The following is a 20,179-nucleotide window of genomic DNA, read 5'->3' as shown; positions in this document are numbered from 1 at the left end:
GCAGGGAACCGTCACGAAGCAGCAGAATGTTTTGAAAGCCAAAAAATCTCAGGACCTGACGGAGTGACTTATGAGTCATCGAATCATTGTTAAGTCACACTATTTAGCATCCTGTGGATACAGTGCAGGGGTGTTTTTATACTACTGGGCAACAAGATGCCTATGACATCATGCAAATAAGCATCAATTGGTATATCATGAAGATTGTCTATTTGTAGAACTTTTGCACAAGCCTGTAAAAGCTCACCTGATAGATGGAAAAGCATGACTAAAGTTTGATAAACCAGGATGCTGTTGGTTGATTTCGGCAACAAACCATGCCCTGTGTATACATTACATTAAACAATGGTTAGTGTAATGAACCTTGAATATCTGAGTCCATCTATCCATCTATTTCCCGCTGGATTAGGATTGTGCTGGCAGCAAGCTGAGCAAAGCAACTGAGTTGTCCTTCACATTCCAGCTCTTCCTGGGTTAACCTGAGGGCTTCCCAGGCAACAAGGGATGCACAAAATCCCGCCAGTGTGTTCAAGGTCTACCCCAGGGTCTCCTCCCTGTTGGACATGCTCTAAACACCTCCACAGTGAGATGTCAGGGAGTCATCTAGAACAGATGTGGTTTTATTCCTGCCTGTCCCTAAAGGAGAGATCACACACCTATACTTAAAGGTAATTGGGGGGAAGAGCATTGTCCCTGTGACTCTGGGAGGGTTTCCCTTGCACATAGTTTTAGGTGAGGGGCGAGAAAACTAGTCATTAAAGCAATTGGACCCATAAGCCCCACATGTGCACAGTGCGACAAAGCAACATGGAGCAGGACAGGGTTAAAGCTTTGGTGCATTGCCAGATAGGAAGTAGGTAACAGCAGTGCCCTTGGTGGCATGAAACCTGTCAAATTATTTTCTTCAGCAGCGTAAGAAGTGCTGGCAAAACCCCAGGGCCTTTATTCTCTGTAAAACACATCAGACTATGCACCCCTCTCATGCCCCAGCATTCACATACTCCTCAGGATAAATGTAAGAATTAATCACTGGCTAATGATGTCTTATTGCATAGAGATCAGCTGTGGCCCATCCTTGTTTGAGAGAAAAACACAGTTTCACTGTATCTCTGCTTAGTTCAAAAACACAGTATTTCGAGTTCCAAAAAAATCCTCCATTTAGGATCACATTTTTCCAAAACTTGGATTACCAAATTGCAAAGAGTTTTAAAGTTTCATATTATTTTCTTTCTCTTTTGGCAGGTTTCACAGATAGAGTGCTATTTCTGGAGGTTCAAAAGATGCTGTTAAATTCGTGTTGAAAACCATTTGAAAAGCACACATTTGAAAGGTTCTTCTCATACATGTCACAGTTGGTGGGAGTTTTTTCAAATTTTATTTTATTATACTAAGCCAGTTAGTGTATCTACTATCTGTCACATAGAAGAAACTTCACCCTTTAGTTTTAGTTTAAAGTTAATCGTTTGGAAACTAAAGCGTGATAAAGCACACTGAGCCTAGAGGACACAACATGCCTGCTTGGCAGTGTCATAAGCACAGATTTACACACTTACACACTTTCTACACTTGACCTTTATGCTCCGAATTTGCTGAGATGAAGTGTTTTCCCCCGAAAAGATACAACAGCGCCTGCTGGAAAATGTTCTCATCTTACTCTCCTCCATTATGCATTTCTGTTTCTTTCTTCTGCGATCACAAACACACTCTCTTTTCGGTTCCCCTGTCTCAAACCACACAAACTTCAACTACTATAAACAATATCACAGTTAAAACCTCATCTCTTTCTCTCACTCTGCAGCATTCAACTTCAATACCACCGTGCTGTATCTCTGATCATAAAACCCAAAAGCATTCAACAAGATAATTCAAGTAACATCAACTACAAATATTAAGGACATTTACATGATATGCTTCGTTACATCATTACCTTCTCAAGAGGCTATTTCATTATATTTTACATCTTATAGCATTTAATGAAAGCCAAGCAGTGCCACACCTAACATGCCAGCAAAAATATGACTAAAAGCAGGAGGTTTTTGAATATATAATGGATGATATAAATACATAATTTAAACAGCTGTGTGGCCTGTTCTGTTCTGATCTCCGATATTTAAGCCTTGACTTTATAAAAATGATGCAGCCTATGCCATATGTTATCAACTGCAGGTCATCACTACTGCTGTCAGCTGTCTGTATCAACATTGGTTTAAGGTGGACATGTTCTTTAGCCAGTGCTTTCTTATGTTTGGCTCTCTGTCTCTCTCTCAAACACGAGCTGCTGGCTACTTTTCACTATTACAGGAGCTTCACAGCAGTGGCAGGATATATTACTAAGTCCAAGAGACTAAGAACAGCAGGATAAAACAAACAAAAAAATCATAGCAGGGAAGAAAGAGGTAGAGCAAATGAAAAGTGTAGTCTTCTCCCTGGCTTACCTTTGTGAATTCATTTTGCGATAAAAGAGGAAAAGCAGCTGGAAGCTGTGACAAAATGCATCAGATAGGCCACAGTATACTGCAGTCAAACTGTCTGATAACCGCATTACTTTTCTCACCAACAGCTTTCCACTGAAATGGATTTTCCATCATGTCTTGCACTTTTTTTCAAAACTCTGAATACAACACGTCCATGCTACAATCTCAAACACAAGTTTCCATTTTGAACAGCTGCCATTCTCATCAGGTGAAGTGGCTCTGGTGATGGGTGAGGGGTCCACAGGCTGCATACTGTAGGTATAGCTCTCACTTACAAACAACAGCATCCCAGCAGGGCTTCACAGTGCCAATCAAAAAGTACATTTCCATACAGGGAAGGTGGACGTGGTAGTGTGTGTGTCTGCGTGTCAGCAGGTTACCTGAGGTGGGCGACTTGCTTCTCTCCATGTCAATGGACTGCTGGTTGTCAGAAAGTTCAGTAAGGCCTGCCGCAGACAATGGCAGCCAAGGGGAAGAAAAAGTAGAACATGTTTTTTTTCTTCAGTTTATTTAAACCTTGTCTGTTTTACAGCTTTAACAAGTTAACTTAGTTGATGTCAGCCACACAGAGCCCCAAGAAATGACACTTATTTAGTCTTCTACAATCTATGGTTTGTTATCTCTGATCAAGACTCATAGTATTTATCATTATTTTGTTATTTTACAGGGAGATTTGACATTTGCTATTTACCTTTCCCCTGTGAATGTTTCTTAGGATTTATTTTGTCTTCCTGGAGCACAGTGGCTGAAACCTGATGTGACCTGCACTACAATCTGTTCAATGCACAGTATATAAACTTTTGTTTAGAATTTCCAGCTTGCATTAAAATGCCAACATGACAATAATTCTGTACAGTATGTAGTGCAAATCTCATGATTAAATGTCATAATACAATCAAAATACCAAACAGAACAAACACAAATTTGATCAAGATCTGATCAAATCTGGTCACATGCAGCAAGCACAGGGCAGAATAAGAAGACATATCTATCTTCTTTTTAAAACCACCACAAATACTTCTCTTTTTTAGTCTGACTACAAATGTGGTGTGTTTAAGCCGCATTCATTAGTGCTTCATTAACAGCCTCACTGAGTCGTCACGGTTCGAAAAATTGTGATTAAATTAATTATTTCTCTTCAGAAAAAGTTTCCAGCAAAACTTGTTAATGCAAATTTGCCTCAATCGTTTACACTGGCTTTACAAATGATTGAAGACACTGAAAGGGACTCTGATTAAACCTTTATTGTAGTATAAAATTAAGAATTCCTTTGTAATCATCATCCAAAAGAACACATTTTAGCTTCACCAGGCCCAGTGGATGACCAGGCTTTATTCACCCCATTACACTTCAGTTAAAATATACATCACATGGATCATATATTATTTATAACTGCCCTTACTTAACAGACTCAAAGGAGTGGCTCTCTGCAAAGGACATACCGTTGGACATGACTGGAATAGGCCAGCTCTGTTTTATATGGCAAAATATAGATATGAAAGAACCACTTTCTTTCCAATCATCTCTTTAGTTTGTCCTTTGCTTTCAATCCACGTTATACCTTTCCAGTCCCTGTGGCGACCACAAAACTACCCCAATCCCCTGCCACCCCCACCCCCCTGCACACAAACACAGAGTCCCCCAGCCTTTAGGAAGGCCCGACTTACTCTGATAGGATGTACGAATCCTTTTCTTTGAATCTGAATAAAAGTTAGACAGGCCACGCATGCAAAACTCTGTCAGGCAGGCCCACATGCCCACACCAGCAGCCACAGAGTCACCAAAAGGTAGGAGGAGGAGGAGGAGGAGGAGGAGAGGGAAGGAAGGAGTAGAGGAAAGGATAGTGGGCAAGAAAAAAGAGTGAAAAGTGTAGGAAGAGATTCAGGGAGAGATGAGAGATGACAGGAAGGTGGGAAAGAGAAAGAGGTGGTAGAGGGGTGAGACAGCAGTAAAGGAGAGAATGTGATGGAAAAGTAAGAGAGGAAGGATGGATAGAGTCGAGACATTTGAGGACGGAGGGAAGGGAGGGGAGGAAAAAGGAGGGAAGGGGGAGAGAGAAGAACACACAGGCTTAGAGTGGAAAAGAAAGTGAGAGCAAGCAGCAACCGAGTTAGTGTCAGGGGAGGACAGACAAGATATACCCGCTACTGCTTTAAACCCAAGAAACGCTGATATGAACGGTCATTTGTACAGGAACTGCTGTGCTAGCAGGCAACATATCATTATTTACAAAGCAGCATCCAAATAAGTCTCTTGTAGCATCAAATAATTGCTTTACATATACTTTGTGTCTACTGTCCTGACATTAATGTTTCACACTATAAGAAACACACCTTCAATCATCAATAATTAAGCGTAATTTCATGAAATGCATACACTAAATTTGATTGACATATATATATATATATATATAGTATGGACATACACATATGTGTGGTGACAACAGCTATAAATGTTGTGGGAAGGACAGAAAACAGGCCAGCAGCTTAAAGAGCGCCGTGTATTCTGCTTGGCCTTTTGAATGTGTTTTTAAAGTTTTGTCTTTAGAATTATATCAACTCCAGCATAGCAGGTGCTCGACGTCCTAACACCACCACCTGGGGTACATAAAAAGGGCACAGTTGCCTGTTTTTATTCTCCCTTCCATCTCCAAATTGATTTTAAAGACCCAACACAGACAGACTTTTACAAAAGAAGAAGTTGGGTAAGTGCTGTGGTAGTCAATAAAAGCACTTATGCAACAGCAAATGAAGAAAGTAGGTTCGAAAACCCAAAGTCATCCCTCCATCTACCGTAATATTCCCCTTCACACAAATTCAAATACCTGTAAAGCATTCTCAGCTAGACTTGTGGGGATTATGTAATGAGAGAGCTCAGTACTCTAAATTGCTTAAAGGACATTACATCTAAAATATTAAACCACTGGAGCTGCAATGCCCTGAAATCCAGAGGTCGCTGTAGGGTCAAGTAAGTATGGTGCAGCTTGTGTTTTAGACAATAATCTATGTATGGTGGGGCTGAATATCTTCTAACAAACTATAAAAAGAGACTAGCCAAGATCAGTAGCAGAGAAAAGAAGGGCAGGGGTCAGAAAGTACAACGAGACCTCTGTGGCTTTTCACTACAGATCTATGCTCAAGCAGGACTAAAAACAGAAAGGACAGAGAAATCAAATGACAACATGCATAATAATGCCAACGTGGAATGCAGTCTGTTAACATGCACTTCATATCATAGTGCAGATCTGTGACAGGCAGACTGAGATGGACGGGTGTTATTGTCTTTGTATGTTGTGTGAGAGAAAAAGAGAAAAGAGAGGGGAAAAGGAAGGTTCCACTGATTTTTAACATTTTTTTAAATCTTTACGTGTTAATTTATGGACTAAATTTTGTACAAATAGCTGATTTGACCCTTTTTGTGTCTCCAAATACTAACAAATATTAAATGTTAACTTGAGATATTTATGTCTATCAGGGTAAAAAAGAACAGCAATCATGAACTGAAGAATAACAGCCTTATACATTTAGAAAATGTGAGGAGGGAAAAATGTGTTCTGGTATTTGACATATTTATCTATAATAACGTTTCACAGTTTTTAACCATCACTCTCCCATGAACTGCCTCCTGCTGGCCCCAACAGTGTCTGCTTAGAAAAAGTTTGGCCCCTTGACAAATGTAGTTGATGACCCCTGTTTTCCACCAGTTGACATTAAGACTGAAACCTACTTAATTTTACTAAAGGAAAAACTGCAGAGTACAGGAAGGCAATCAAGCCTTTTTACTTGTCTTGCCTTTCCTTACTTGTTTTATATTCTCTCGTCCCCTTTTTCCACAAGCACTTGACACATTTTTGATTTATGGTCTAATACAGAGTCTAATACAGAACAACCAGTCATCTCTTTACTAAAACTACTTTAAAAATAAAAGTTACCATTGTAAGTAGGAAAAGTAAAGATTTTCTTTAAGGAGACTGGCCACATCCTGTATTATATTGTTTTATATTATTATTATTTATTGTATTATTATAAATGAAGTGGAAGCATTATTCATATTCTTTACTTAAGTTAAAAATATAAGCCAATAAAATACTCAATAATATTAATATTATTATTAATATTATTATTAATATTATCATTAATGTTATTAATCTTATTATCTCTAGAAAAAAGAGTTGGGACGTATTTTATTATCTGAAAAAAGTATCAAAAGTATAGGGCTGGAAGTTTTATTATTGTATTTTTATTACTAAATATATAACAGAAACATTTAGCTAGTGAAGTGTATTTAACTACCTATAACTTTAATAATAAAAATATTCATATTCTTTTATAATAAACTTTTATAATATTAAAGAAACAAGAACCAATAGTGATCCTCCAGTAAATGTGTTTAGTTACCTTCTGCTCTTGAAAATAGGATCAAAATAAGAATCATCAGCTTCTGTGGAATCTGATTAAAATGTCCCTAATGTGCCGGGGAAGGCATTAAAAAAAGGTATTGATCATGTTAAGGGTTTGAGAGCAGTGGTATTGATAAACTTTACAGGAAATAATCCAGCCTCCATTGTTGCTTTTATATCACTCATGAAAGATCGATCATATTTGGATGATAGATCGGTCCAACCTTAAAAAGAAGAAGAGGGAGAAACAGGAAGACAGAGAGAGGACAGGAGAATAGAAATAGATGATAGTCGCTATGTAACATTATTGACGCATTATTGTGTGGCTGCACAGGGAATGTTAGTTGTATATGTGCATGTGTGTGTGGGCAGGATCCAAAAAGGTGTGTGTGTGTGTGTGTGTGTGTGTGTGTGTGTGTTCTTGTACTTCCTACATAGTGAGGACCGGACCACGTTTTTAACCAACATTTTTGCAAAGTGAGGACATTTCGGCCAGTCCTCACTTCTTTAAAGGCTTTTTGGAGATTTCAGTCTTTGTTCCAAGGGTAACGGTCACAATTAGGTTTATGCTTAAAAAATGATAATTAACTAAAACGGTATTTTGTGGTTACAAAACTAACTAAAACTAACTAAAATCATCGTGAAAATGTCCTTAGTTTCGTCTTTGTCAACTTTTTTCATACATAATGAAGATGGATAAGACAAAGGAAATAAAGGCTAAATTTACCGTGACCTCTTTTAATCTCCCACCCAACAAATACCCCATTAAAAAAAAACTAAAACTAATAAAAACTAAGCTAAAACTATAACATAAAAAAAAAAAAATACTAAACTAAAACTAACAAACTCAAACTAATTAGAACGAGCTGAATTTGAAAACAAAAAATCACAACCCAATTAAAACTAAAACTAATGAAAAATTAGAAAAGAGAATAGAAAAAAAATCAAAATTATTATAACCTTGCAAGGGAATTCACTATTCCAATGAGGGCCCTCACAAAGATAGAAGTACAAGAATGTGTGTGTGTGTGTGTGTGTGTGTGTGTGTGTGTGTGTGTGTGCTACCTGAGGTGGACTGTCTGTTCCTGCGGGGGGAGCGAGTAAGGCGCTGGTATGGGTCTGCAGCTCCATACAGATCCAGTGTCGACATACACAACAGGATGGTTTTCTGCAAGTAGTCCACCACCGCTAGGCCATTACAGTTTCCGAACGCCAAACTGCACACACAAACACAGGGAGTAGGGAAGCTACAAGTTACAGGGAGTAGAAACAGCGTTATTCAGATTTATTTCACCAGGTTACTCTCATTGACATTAAAGGTGCCACATGCAGCGCTATCAAACACTGTCAAATTAACTGTGACATTTCAGTATAATTACTGTCAACAAAAGCCTGTCTTTATCTCACAGCTATTGCTGCTGTTTTTGAATATTAATACCAGTTTTCCCATAAGCCCCATTGCCACCTGCTACCCCTGGCTGCTCCAGAGCCTCTGGCTTAACTGATCAAGAGAAACTTGTTGGCAGACATTTTTCTGTTTGTTTTTGTACAAAAGCTGTTCCAGTTGATCAGGTACTAACCAGAAATAGACAACTCATGAACAAATTTCTCTTTTAGGGGTCTTTCAATCCAGCTATCAAAAAACAAATTACTAAAATGAGTGAGGCAGATACATAAATGTCACTCAAACGTGCCGCAGCCCAGTCAATATCGCTCTCCTTTGTCCATTATGTAGATGTCTGGTTCGCTTTATATCACTGTCATATGATCAGATAATTAAGGTCGTGACAGCAGTAACCACAGTGTCGTCTCTCATTTGGACAATTTTACCAAGTGCCGGAAAAAGGGCCGTTTGTCATGTTGTCGATGTAAACAACAATTCCAATACCAGGAATGATTGACACATTTGAAAACACACCACTCAGAATACTCTAAGAAACCAAGTGCAATGACAGAAGTGGGCCTTATGTCCAGCCTTTAAGTGAAAGGGACACTTAAATACAGCTTGAGCCTTACAACACAAACAGCATAAAGAGACATTACCGGGCATGGTGACATGCATAGATCGAGGTTTGACAGCTTAAGAAAAGTGTTGGTAAAGACAGAGTCATATTACAGTCTGTCTAGCCATGTATTACAATTTCCCTCTCACCATTGAATTGCAATTTGAGAATGTCCAAATGGAATCCAGTTGTAAAAACTTTCATTATTTTGACATATATTTACCCAAGAGAAGACTACTCCAAGAGAAGACTACTTCAAGTGACAAGCTGCATCTAGGGCTGGGCGATATGGCCAAAATCTTCTATCCCAATAGGTAATTTAATATCTCAAAAATGATATATATCACGATATAGCATGTTTTCTGGTTATTCGGTTAATAAATTATCTATGCCCCATCTCTCAACACGGGTAAACACTTTGTCATCATCTATCTCCTGCATATGATTTGGCTGTGATGAAGCCTGAACCCATTTTTCAAGCCATCTTTAAGACTTTTATCAGAGGTTTCAGGAACTGAAAGGCTGTTTTGGCAATTTATATGGTGCCTTCTGAAAATGTAAGCATTGTGGATATTATTGATATCATTGATTTGTATTGATATATACACCTAATTGTTAGCCTGTCAAACAATCCATGTCACACTCATTCTCCTCCTGGGTTAGTGATGCAATGCTTTCTTCAGCTTGAAGACGTCAAATACACAGTGTTGACCGACACAATATTTTTTTTTCGGTAACCCTTCATAACTTATTCTGGCTTACAAGTTTATCTCCACCAAAACGATAAATTTGGTAATAACATATGTTAAGGTTGACAAGTAAATTTAAAATCAGCAAAAAAAAATTCTTTTCTGTCGTATACAGATTTTTGTTATTCTGTAAGTTTGGGATCAGGAGGCCTAAAATAGAAACCAGAAACAATGTAAAGCTGTTTTTATTTTGCATGTTTCTTAATCCTTTATTTCAATGAAAATGTCCATATGAAATAACTACATGGTAAAGTTGTGTTTACTCTGTACAGAGTAGGGTTGTCAAAAGTATTGATACTCAAAAAAGTATCGATACTAAAATGTTGTATCCGGATACAATACTCATTTTCAAAAGTATCGATACCCCCCCGACCTTTTGTTTCAAACTGACCTATTACTGACGTTATCGTGGCCGGTGGCCCGCATTAATGTTGGCTGTGTTATTATTAGCCATTAGCCGCAGCTAGCAATTAAAGGCCGATTAATTCACGTTAATGATTATAAACAACGTAATTAAATAAATAAATCAGGCACGTAGTATGCCCATATTACGTTAATTGACACAGTGTCAGTATACATAAGCATAGAGTTAATAAGTTTACATAAATGTTGGTGACTGAAAAGTGTTATTTTCTCTCTTGAAGTCCCAGAATGAAGCAGAGAAAAGTCAACTTATCAAGTTTGCCTAATATTGTGTACAGCATACAACCTCAAAATATTGTTCTAATTGTTATTGTTTATTGTATTTATTCATTTTTTGCACTACCTCAGACCTGAAGCTTGCTATCAACTGTTTTTTATTATAAATATTTAACCTGTGGTTCTGTAAATTTTTACATGTTGCATTTTTCCTTGTTAATAGGATCTTTAGGGTCTTTGTTTTTATCCTTGTGGTACCAAAAATGGTATTGAGTATCGAATATTTTCCTGACTATTGGTATCGAGTTGAAAATTTTAGTATCGTGACAACCCTAGTACACAGCACCTCTATGGCTCGCTCCAGCTTTGCCCCCACCTGCAAGGATCAGTACATAAAGTATAATCTAAATGACTTAAACCTCGCCTTATTCAATCCATCCGCTGGTTTTTGACATCGCGATACAAACATTCTAGAAAATATATACAACAAGCATTTTTATATTGTTTATGTGATATAAATTGTCATATCACACAGGCCTAATGTGTGTTACTATCAAGTTAGACAATGTCATTCTGTATCACGATATCTCGATATTTGTTTTTATCACGATATGATGCCAATGAAAGACGACAACTTATTGTATTGAATTATCGCCCAGCCCTAGCTGCAGCATTAGCAAGTTGTTTTATGACACTGAAGCTGTCAGCTGGGTCTCTTCTGGCACTACGTACATTTGTAAATTAAGCAAAACATTTAGTAAGACTGTCTGGGGTAAACAACAGAGAACCTATGCTTTCAAACACACATTGTTGCCATGAAGGTGACCAGAGGAGACAGCCTTGTGCCTTTGTGGTGCCTTTAGTAATGTGGAAAGACATTCATGTGGCAGTGATTTATTGCTGTTTAAATTCTTCCTGTGGTGCCTTTGTGTTGTGTGTTGCTGTTCACTACTGTGTTGTGTTGTGTGTTGCTTCTTTCGAGTGTTATATTTTATGCACTGTCACCACTTCACCACATCCACCACATTAATATCAATCTAAAGAAAAAGGAACTAAACAAACAAAAAAAAATTCCTGCATTTCTATTCAAGCTGTGAATAGCTTTAGAGAAGAAAGGCAAATGACGGCTCTGCCTTGACCCATAGGGATCTCAAAGAGAGGCAACTTTATTGGCTTCCTGTCAAAGGACTTCTCTTCAAAAGAGATACATATTTTTTAATTTTGAAAACTGATCCATAGAAAAAATATAATGCTTTTTTTAATGTTATACTGTGCAGGATTCAAGTGAGAGTGAGAGTTGTCAAGAGACAACACCCAGTACACATGCTTCAGAACAGGTTGTTACAGTGCAGTACGGCCCCAGGCTGTGTTGTGTTATAAAACACTAATAATTAGGGCTGGGACTTTATCGCATTAATTAAGATTAATTAATTACACAAAAATTAACGCGTTAAAAAAATTGACGCATTTTTATCGCACTTATTTTTGCACCGCGGAACGTTTCTCACATGATGAGTTTCAGGCGGACCGATTATACTGGAGCACCAACTAGCGTTCATGAGTTCAGACAACAACAAACCACAGTGAACATGAAGGAAGAAGCTGATAAGACGCTTTGGTTGGCCCCGTGGATGATGGGACATTTTGTTACAAAAAACGAACGGATGGAAGCGTCGATAAGAGCATGGTTGTGTTGCTATGCAACAAGGAATTCACAGTTTACAGAAGGTCTACCTACCTATAGGCTACCTGAATTTCTGAAATGTGCTATATTTCTAAATATGCTATTGCTACACTTAATGGCAAAAATTTCACTGGTCTGTTGGACTTGAACAAAAATAAACAATATTTTTGTTGCTTAAGCTTATGTATTCAGTCATTATTCAATGGTATACTAAAAATCCATGTGAAAAAAATTACTTCTCACTGTTCTCAGGTCAAATATTTATATGCAATTAAAATGTAATTAATTTTGATAAATTAATTACAAAGCCTCTAATTGATTTGATTTTTTTTTTAATCGAGTCCCGGCCCTACTATTAAGGCATCATAAGGTACTTTAAAAAAAATGTCTATGTCAATCAAAGATACAAAAGACAGGAAGTAGACAGAAATTATGATATTTTAGCCCACTCATGGCTCGGTACAGGCTCAGGAATGAACAAAATCTTGATACCAACTGGACTCTGCTGTAAGGTGGTTCTGAATGTGGTACTCCATAGACCCCCGCCCCACATCCCAATATCCAAATGCTTTTAAGCCCTCACTTTTGGTAAGCTTTATCTATTATTCATACATAAACACAAGCATGACCAGTTAGTGTTTTCTTCAGGTGTGTACTGCTCTTCCTTCATGCATAACAACACACTTACATACATATTCACAAGACACACTATCCTGTTAAACCTTCTATCTTAGTGTATCTTGTTGCAGCTGCTGTTCACTGGCCATCACATCAGCCTTCACTCACTTTATTCATGGTTATCATCATGGTAGTATGGCAGTATGTAACCTTAACTTTAACCTTTTAGTTTTTTTAGATAACACTCCAAAAATCAACATATAAATAAAGAGACAGGCCAATGGAGACACAGACAGATGAACAGAGCTATACATAGCCACACACACATGTTGTGTGTGGCTTAGAGTCCATGTGTTAGAGGATTTATGGAGGTTGAAGTTTGAGCTACTGTCAAGCTGTCCTCTCTTACTGGAACCACCAACATGCAATTCCTCTGTTACACCTTTTAAAAAAGCACTCTTTGGTGCTCTGCCAGTTTCAAGCTATGGTGTAAACCAGCTATTTAAAGTTAATTAAAAACCTTCTTGGTCTCTCAGGTGTATTGTCTGTGAAGTTTCCATTATCTGCTTTACTGTCCTTCCAATAATGTACTTCTGACAGTAACGTAGAGCTGAAGAATTGTGTTAGGTTTAAGCTTTCACTGCACCATGACAATAAAGAAATATTTCAGAAGTTTTGTCAGTAATCAATAAGAGCAAACTCTTCTAAACTATCTGTATTGTGCAGATTAGTGTACTGAGTCTAAACTAGCAAAGATATGGAATCTATATACACCATGGAAAATTAATAAAAAAGGCCTTCCTCATACTCTCAATCTAGACAGACAAATGAAGAGTGACACAGATGACTTAGACCAGCAGACAGAGAGACTGTCATGCATCTAGAGACTTACAGGCCATATGCAGAGTTGATGTCCAGGCTGGTGATCTGTTGTGGAGGTTCTCCATCTATCCACAGCAGCTGGATGGCTAACTCTGCCTGGTAGCCAGGAGGGACCCGAACCATCCGGTCCTTCACCCTGAAACAAACATCAGAAAGAGTTTAGAGAACTCTGTATTATACATAGAGTATTTTGTGAGGAATGGGCACACACACGTTTGCTAACGTCATGAAAATTCACTGAAAAAAGTGTCAATAACTAACGGCTTAACAGCTACACATGGCAATGCAGCGGAAACGGCAAATTGCTAGATAAATGTGCATGTCAGAGGCACAAGTCAAACTTGGTGGCATATTTGCCATCAGTTTAGAATGCAAAATGATGGATCCCATCAGTGTTAGGGGCTTTAACAGACTGATAACATTGCATACTTTGAGTCTAGTCAACATGTGATGGAGACATAGTGGCACTCATGCCCTGACACATTAGAAAGAACATTTCATTACCAGCAATAACGTGTCATCAGTTTATTATTTCAAAGCCATGACAAAAAAAATCAAGAGAGGAGCATTCATGTCCAGTGTTTACTGTTTACTGTAGCTGGATCTTATTCATCAGAATGCAGTGTTTCCCTTAGATCAGCTGTTTCGTAATTGTCAGAATTTTTCTTTTTCTGAAACCAAAAAATCAAAGAATAAAGTAATTTCCCTTACAACTGAGTGGGCTATCTGTATGTATGAGCAATGGGGGTAATATGTCATTGCTTATGAATACAATGACGAAGACAGAAGGTTGTCATTATTTACTAGTTTTTCTTGCGAATGTCAATAACTGATGCAGATAACCTACAGTGTGTTGTACGTGAGCGGATCTTACTTAAGGTGGGGGATGCTGTCTTTGTTTCCCTCAGGTGTCCCACTGCCGGGGCTAGGGGGGTGTTGTTGTTGTTGTTGGTGGTGGGGTTGGGGTGAGTGGGGACTGGACTCTGAGAAGCACGGATTGTTTTCATTCTCGGATGGAGAGATGACATCCTCCGTCTCACACTGTAGACGCACCTCTAGTGACTGAGGATGACACAGATACAATAAAATAGATTAAACCTCTGAAGTCCTGGGGCCTCATGTATCAACGCTGCGTACGCAGAAAAACATTGCGTACGCTGTTTTTTCCGCACACGCCACATGTATGAAAAGTGAACTTGCCGTGAGAATGTGCGGACTGCTCCGCAACCTTTCGAGGTGCCGTGAGAATGTGCGGTGGCACCACAAACTTTTGTTTGGCAGAAACTACTGTCTTTTATGCTCTATTTAAAACATGTTTTATGTCTAAACTCATACTACACACAACTGGCATTATTTTTTATAGCTTATAGCTCTCGGACAATTGAGGAAATTCCGTTTTCCACCATCAATAACCCGTTCTAAATATGAGGGCATAGATGATTTTTTTTCATCTATTATCATATTTTAGACTTCACCTGCATACTGCTGCTTACTTGTGCAATGATAGTATGTTGAAGTCTATATGTTTTGATGTTAAGATTGTATATTTTCTTAAGTCTATATATTCTGCTATTTCCACTTTTTTATTTAAACCGAATTTTCCTCCGGAGATCAATAAAGGTCTTTCTGATTATGGTGATTCTGATTATGGAGCGCACACATTTTTCACAGTTAACCTGCCTTAATTACTGTGTCAAAATGCCGATTGCCGACCGTTTCCCCTTTGGTTTAACATGGAGATGTTAACGCTGCTCTCCCCGGAGAAAAAACGTGTGTTGGAAATCCTTTCAGAATAAGTCATGTGTGGTGCATATTTGATCCATGCCGTCGATTTATAGTCATTTGCATGTCATGTGCATATTCATTTTCGGGAGGAGCCGGGGCGTGATTGGTGGCTCGTGCATGTGCGCTCAGTTCTACGCTGGTTGGGATGTATCAAGGAAAGGTGGGCTGAATCTGGCGTAAGCACAGTTTGATACATGAGGAGGTGAGTTTGCGTACATACTTTCCTAGTTTTGGGAGTACGCCATCTTTCAGTATGAAAGCTACGCACTCTTTGATACATGAGGCCCCAGGAGATTTTGGTCAAATTTGTCAACTTCCTATGCATTCTGTCTCTCTTCAGCATCTTTCAGTCTGTCCTTACATCACATGCATGGCTCCTTTTTCTCGACACAAACTTGGCTATCAGTCAGATTTTTCTTCTTTTTTTTAAATTAAAAGTATAAAGCGTCCAGGAACCCAAAATACAAACAAAAGACACAGGTGTCTATGGAAATGTACCAATTTTTTTTCTATTTATACACATAAAAACAGCATAAAAAATAAAAAAACTATGAAAAATTATTTTTGCATGTAAATTAAAAAACAGTAATAGTATTCATTGTAGAGACGAAAATTCAAATTTGAATCTACCAAGACAATATCCAACTAGTCAATAACTATATCAATTCTACTACATTCATGTATCTCACTCACCACTATTTGAGTGTTGGCATCATATTTGCTGAAGCGATACAGGATGATGTGGGCTGAGATGCCAACCACGCAGAAGATGCGGCTTTGGGGGCACCAGCTGACCATTTGAACAGCGAAGGGGTCCTCCTCCACTAACTCAGCCGCCCGGCCCTCGCCTGGCTTTGGCTTTTCAAACACTTTGGAGGTCTTCAGCTTGTACAACATCTGTAGTGTGACTGGTGAGAGAAATGTTGGTGAAAATGTTATAAATGCAAAAATATACGGTACATTATGCAATGAACCTACCTGTACACCTATGCAATGAAGGGATATGTTGCCCAGTTCAGTGGTTCAAGGTATGATTGAAAGTGTTAGTGAACTCTTTTGGTTCAGGTGGAAAAGCTTTTTCAGTCGTAGCAACATAAACAATGTCCCTGTTTTCTGCCTTTTTATGGGATTTTCTATCATAATTTCCCCCCAAAACAGCAGCCTAATACACAGAATATGCCTTTGGATTCATTTTTGAAGAGGTATTATATTCATTATATTATATTCATTCACACAACAATAGTACTTTCTTTTTGGGCCATTTTCGTGATGCTTAACTATGATTAGAGCCGCTGCATAAAAGGCATTAGGTAATCACTGCTACTGGAGGAAAGTTTAAAGTGTTGATTTTCAGTGGTTTTCTGGCTGAGTGCCTGCTAGTTTCACTTCCAAACTCATTTCGATCTACTTCCCTCTCAATCTTTTAAGAAGAGACGTAAGACTTTCACACATAATCTACACATATAATAATTCATAGAAAAAATAAATAAACAAGCATTGTTTACAGTGTCCATACACACTATCTAATAGCACTTACATTCTATTGGACTCAAACGTAACCCATGGCACTTACTCATGTGTTTTGAATTCATCTTTGCTTGAGTTGTATGAATAAACGTACGTCGCTTTGGATAAAAGCGTCTGCTAAATGACATTGTAGAATTGTAGAACTTCACACAAAGCTGTGCTGAGTGCTGCTCAAGAAAAGCAGCTAAGGTGCTTGGAAACATACATCATCATTGTTTGTGCACAGTTAACTTTTGTAATTTGTTATTTAAAGTTGCAATTTGTAAGATTTTGCCAGATTTTTGCTGATGAAACATTATCAACAGAATGTGAAGATGTGACAGTGTTGACAAATGTTGCATTACTTGCAGAAAGTGAAATACTGCCCCAATTTCTTTTTTAACAAGTGGCCAGTCATTAGACATTGCACCTTTGAAGGAGGCTGGACTTGAAATCAAGAATAATGAAGAGAATAAAGAATGTATGAGGAAAAGCAATGCAAAAACATTATCTAACCTGTATGATACACTAAAATAATGTTGCGTGTTTTTTGACGGATGGAAGATTTACCAGTTTAATGTGTATTTATTATTATCACAAAAGGTAAGCATACTAGCGAAGAAGCATGTTTTTTAAATGCTATTTCAAACGGTGTTTCACCTGTTGTTGTTTGTTGTGTTTTTTTCTGTGCTCTCAGCATCATTGAAAATCAATAATCAATGATTCCTCAAGATTTAAATTAATGATTATAGTAGCGATGGGCTGTTAATGTTAGTTTGAAATCTGAGGGTTTATATAGGGCTGGGATAAGCTGGAATTTCTAAGAGAATATACATTTATAGCAAGACAGTTGATCCAAGGCAGATGCAAGTAAATGTGACTCACAGCTGTCAATAAAATTGCTTTCTAAAGATTTTGAGAAAACCACTCATTCACATGCTGGGCTTTTAGTGTCTAACCATCTGTGAACAACGTGACAATGGGCCAAGTCCCTTATTTGTTGTCGAGCATCTCATATGACAATGGTGCTATTAATTTGCTTTGAGCTCATGGCAAATCTGAAATTACTCACCATGGAATTCATGAAAAAATATTGTCTGTGTGAGCAGGCTGTGTAACAAAAGCCTGAGTTGAACAAATTGTATCACTACAGTTCAGCTCACAAAGACAGAAAAAAGCTTATAGAGCAGACTTACTTGCAGATGCGTCCCAAAACTTAATGGATCCGTCAGCGTGTCTGAACAAAGAGAAAGAATAGTTCTTTTATCTATTAGGGCAAAATTAGTGTGCTTAATTACTCTGAGAATGGATCAGGAAATGAAAGGAAAATGTAGGGCATTTAACATTGCTCCTTGCTTTAATGCCACTGTAATTCTCTTTGCAGCTATCTTAGATCTTAAAAACTAGGCAGTGACAATTTTAATGTTATACTGTGCAGGATTCGAGTGATGCCTGAAAGCAGACAACACCCAGTACACATGCTTCAGAACAGGTTTTTACAGTGCAGTACGGCCCCAGGCTGTGTTGTGTTATAAAACACTAATAATTAGGGCCGGGACTTTATCGCGTTAATATAGCAGCTAGCGGCTAGTGTGGTAGCCAGCGTGGATTGTGTTTTACTTAAAAAACCAAAGTATTATAGTTTACAGAAGGTCTACCTACCTTTAGGCTACCTGAATTTCTGAAATGTACTATATTTCTAAATATGCTATTGCTACACTTAATGGCAAAAATTGCACTAGTCTGTTGGACTTGAACAAAAATAAACAATATTTTTGTTGCTTAAGCTTATGTATTCAGTCATTATTCAATGGTATACTAAAAATCCATGTGAAAAAAAATTACTTCTCACTGTTCTCAGGTCAAATATTTCTATGCGATTAAAATGCGTTTAATTTTGATTAATTAATTACAAAGCCTCTAATTAATTTGATTTTTTTTTTTTAATCGAGTCCCGGCCCTACTAATAATACAAAAAAAAACCTACTGTAAATTCATTGTTTTATTGTGATGGTAGTCCTGTTTTTTCTCTTAACTGCTTGGGCTAATGTCCAACGTGTCCTTCTGCACCTTCACATATCGCTGACTCACCCTGTGATGATGATTTCTGGGTAGGTGTGTGAGCCTAACGTCCACGTTCCACCAGCGATGGGCCACTCCTGACATGGTTACAGACCAGACAGAGTGATGATTATTTTATAAAAACCCAATCACATTATGCATTACTTTCCCCCCACTGGGCCCTGTTAGTAAGATTTCATTATATTTCAAATCATGGAGTTCATTTCAAAACACAGAATAATCATGTTGGGGATTTTTTACTTTACATGCTTTCATCTTCAAATACAAAACTGTACTGATTAAAATGACTCATGAGTTGATGATAACCCACAATTTGCTTCAAGTTCATAGCAGCAATTATTTTGTAAGGCTGAATAGTTTTTCATAAATTGTGAAAATCATTCACATAACAGTAACCTTGCATTGTGAAGCCGTAGTGTTCACAGGCACGCCAATATACAAACAGCTTTCTAACTTTAGTTCCAGCTTCTTTCAGCAACATATTAGGAAATCACTCACTTTAACTAGCAAAAAAGAGACAAATACAGCATAAAAGGAGGAGATTTCATCACTCATATTTCCCTTGTCCTACCTTTTGGCTGTAGCCCGTCTTTTTGTGTTTAGCTCCTATCGAGTAAAGGATGGGGATAATGTCCGGCGGGCATTCTGCAAAATAGGCTGTGCAGGTAACTGGAGACTCATGTACGTCCATGGGGTAAGGATTCTCAAACACAGGGTAGCTGCAAGAAACCCGCATATGATATGGTTTAGTATATTTTATGCCACTGTGGCAAAACAGGCAGAAAGGGAAGTTAAAGGCATGAAATAATACCAAGGATTGCTTGTTAATTCAAGGAAATCTGAAAAATGCTATTAAGGTTGCATATTTTATCTGCCTTGTAAATGCCAATTAGAACTGGAATTACAAGATGATTATTCCTAAAATGTATCACAATTTGTAAGGTCACCACCTTTATCTAGACTTGCTGCTTGCTCTAGACTGCTTCACTGGCATTATTGCATGTATAATCAGACTGCAGGTTAAGCTGGGGACACACTACACAACCTTTACAGTCTCTACACATTTGAAAGGACACACTACATGAATGGTTTCAGCAGATTTTTGCATGACAACTGAAAGATCACACACTTAATGACCTAGCCTGATGAGATATTGGAGACTACATGAATTGTCAAACTGGCTAAAGACAACTGAACGCATCAAACTTTTGCGAGGGCGACAGTTTAAAGGGTAAACAATACGTTGGTGGCAGTAATGCACCAATTTGTTGTTTGCCAACTGCCAATAAAACTTAAAAGAAGAAGAAGAAGAAGAAGAAGAAGAAGAGGAGGAAGAAGTAAACAAACATGGATGACAT

At 38.0% G+C, this 20,179-nt stretch overlaps 1 protein-coding gene across 9 annotated transcripts in view; it reads right to left on the bottom strand.

Moving 5' to 3' along the window:
* Nucleotides 1-20,179, bottom strand: part of stxbp5l (syntaxin binding protein 5L) — a 177,452-nt gene that overhangs the window by 31,746 nt on the left and 125,527 nt on the right. For 5 of the 9 annotated variants that reach the window (XM_059343457.1, XM_059343459.1, XM_059343462.1 and 2 more), the window contains exons 12-19: nt 19,393-19,540; nt 18,831-18,898; nt 17,936-17,976; nt 15,927-16,141; nt 14,323-14,510; nt 13,459-13,584; nt 7,939-8,090; nt 2,855-2,920 (exon numbers count right to left, since the gene is read on the bottom strand). In XM_059343457.1, coding sequence (XP_059199440.1) covers nt 2,855-2,920; nt 7,939-8,090; nt 13,459-13,584; nt 14,323-14,510; nt 15,927-16,141; nt 17,936-17,976; nt 18,831-18,898; nt 19,393-19,540 — 1,004 coding nt within the window. Of the gene's footprint in view, nt 1-2,854; nt 2,921-4,141; nt 4,211-7,938; nt 8,091-13,458; nt 13,585-14,322; nt 14,511-15,926; nt 16,142-17,935; nt 17,977-18,830; nt 18,899-19,392; nt 19,541-20,179 lie in introns of all 9 variants that reach the window. The other 4 variants (XM_059343455.1, XM_059343461.1, XM_059343456.1 and 1 more) reach the window with 1 other exon arrangement.

Source organism: Centropristis striata, chromosome 10 (genome assembly GCF_030273125.1).
Source record: "Centropristis striata isolate RG_2023a ecotype Rhode Island chromosome 10, C.striata_1.0, whole genome shotgun sequence".
NCBI lineage: Eukaryota > Metazoa > Chordata > Actinopteri > Perciformes > Serranidae > Centropristis > Centropristis striata.
The sequence above is the reverse complement of the archived record's forward strand: the minus strand, read 5'-3'. Positions and strand labels throughout refer to the sequence as shown.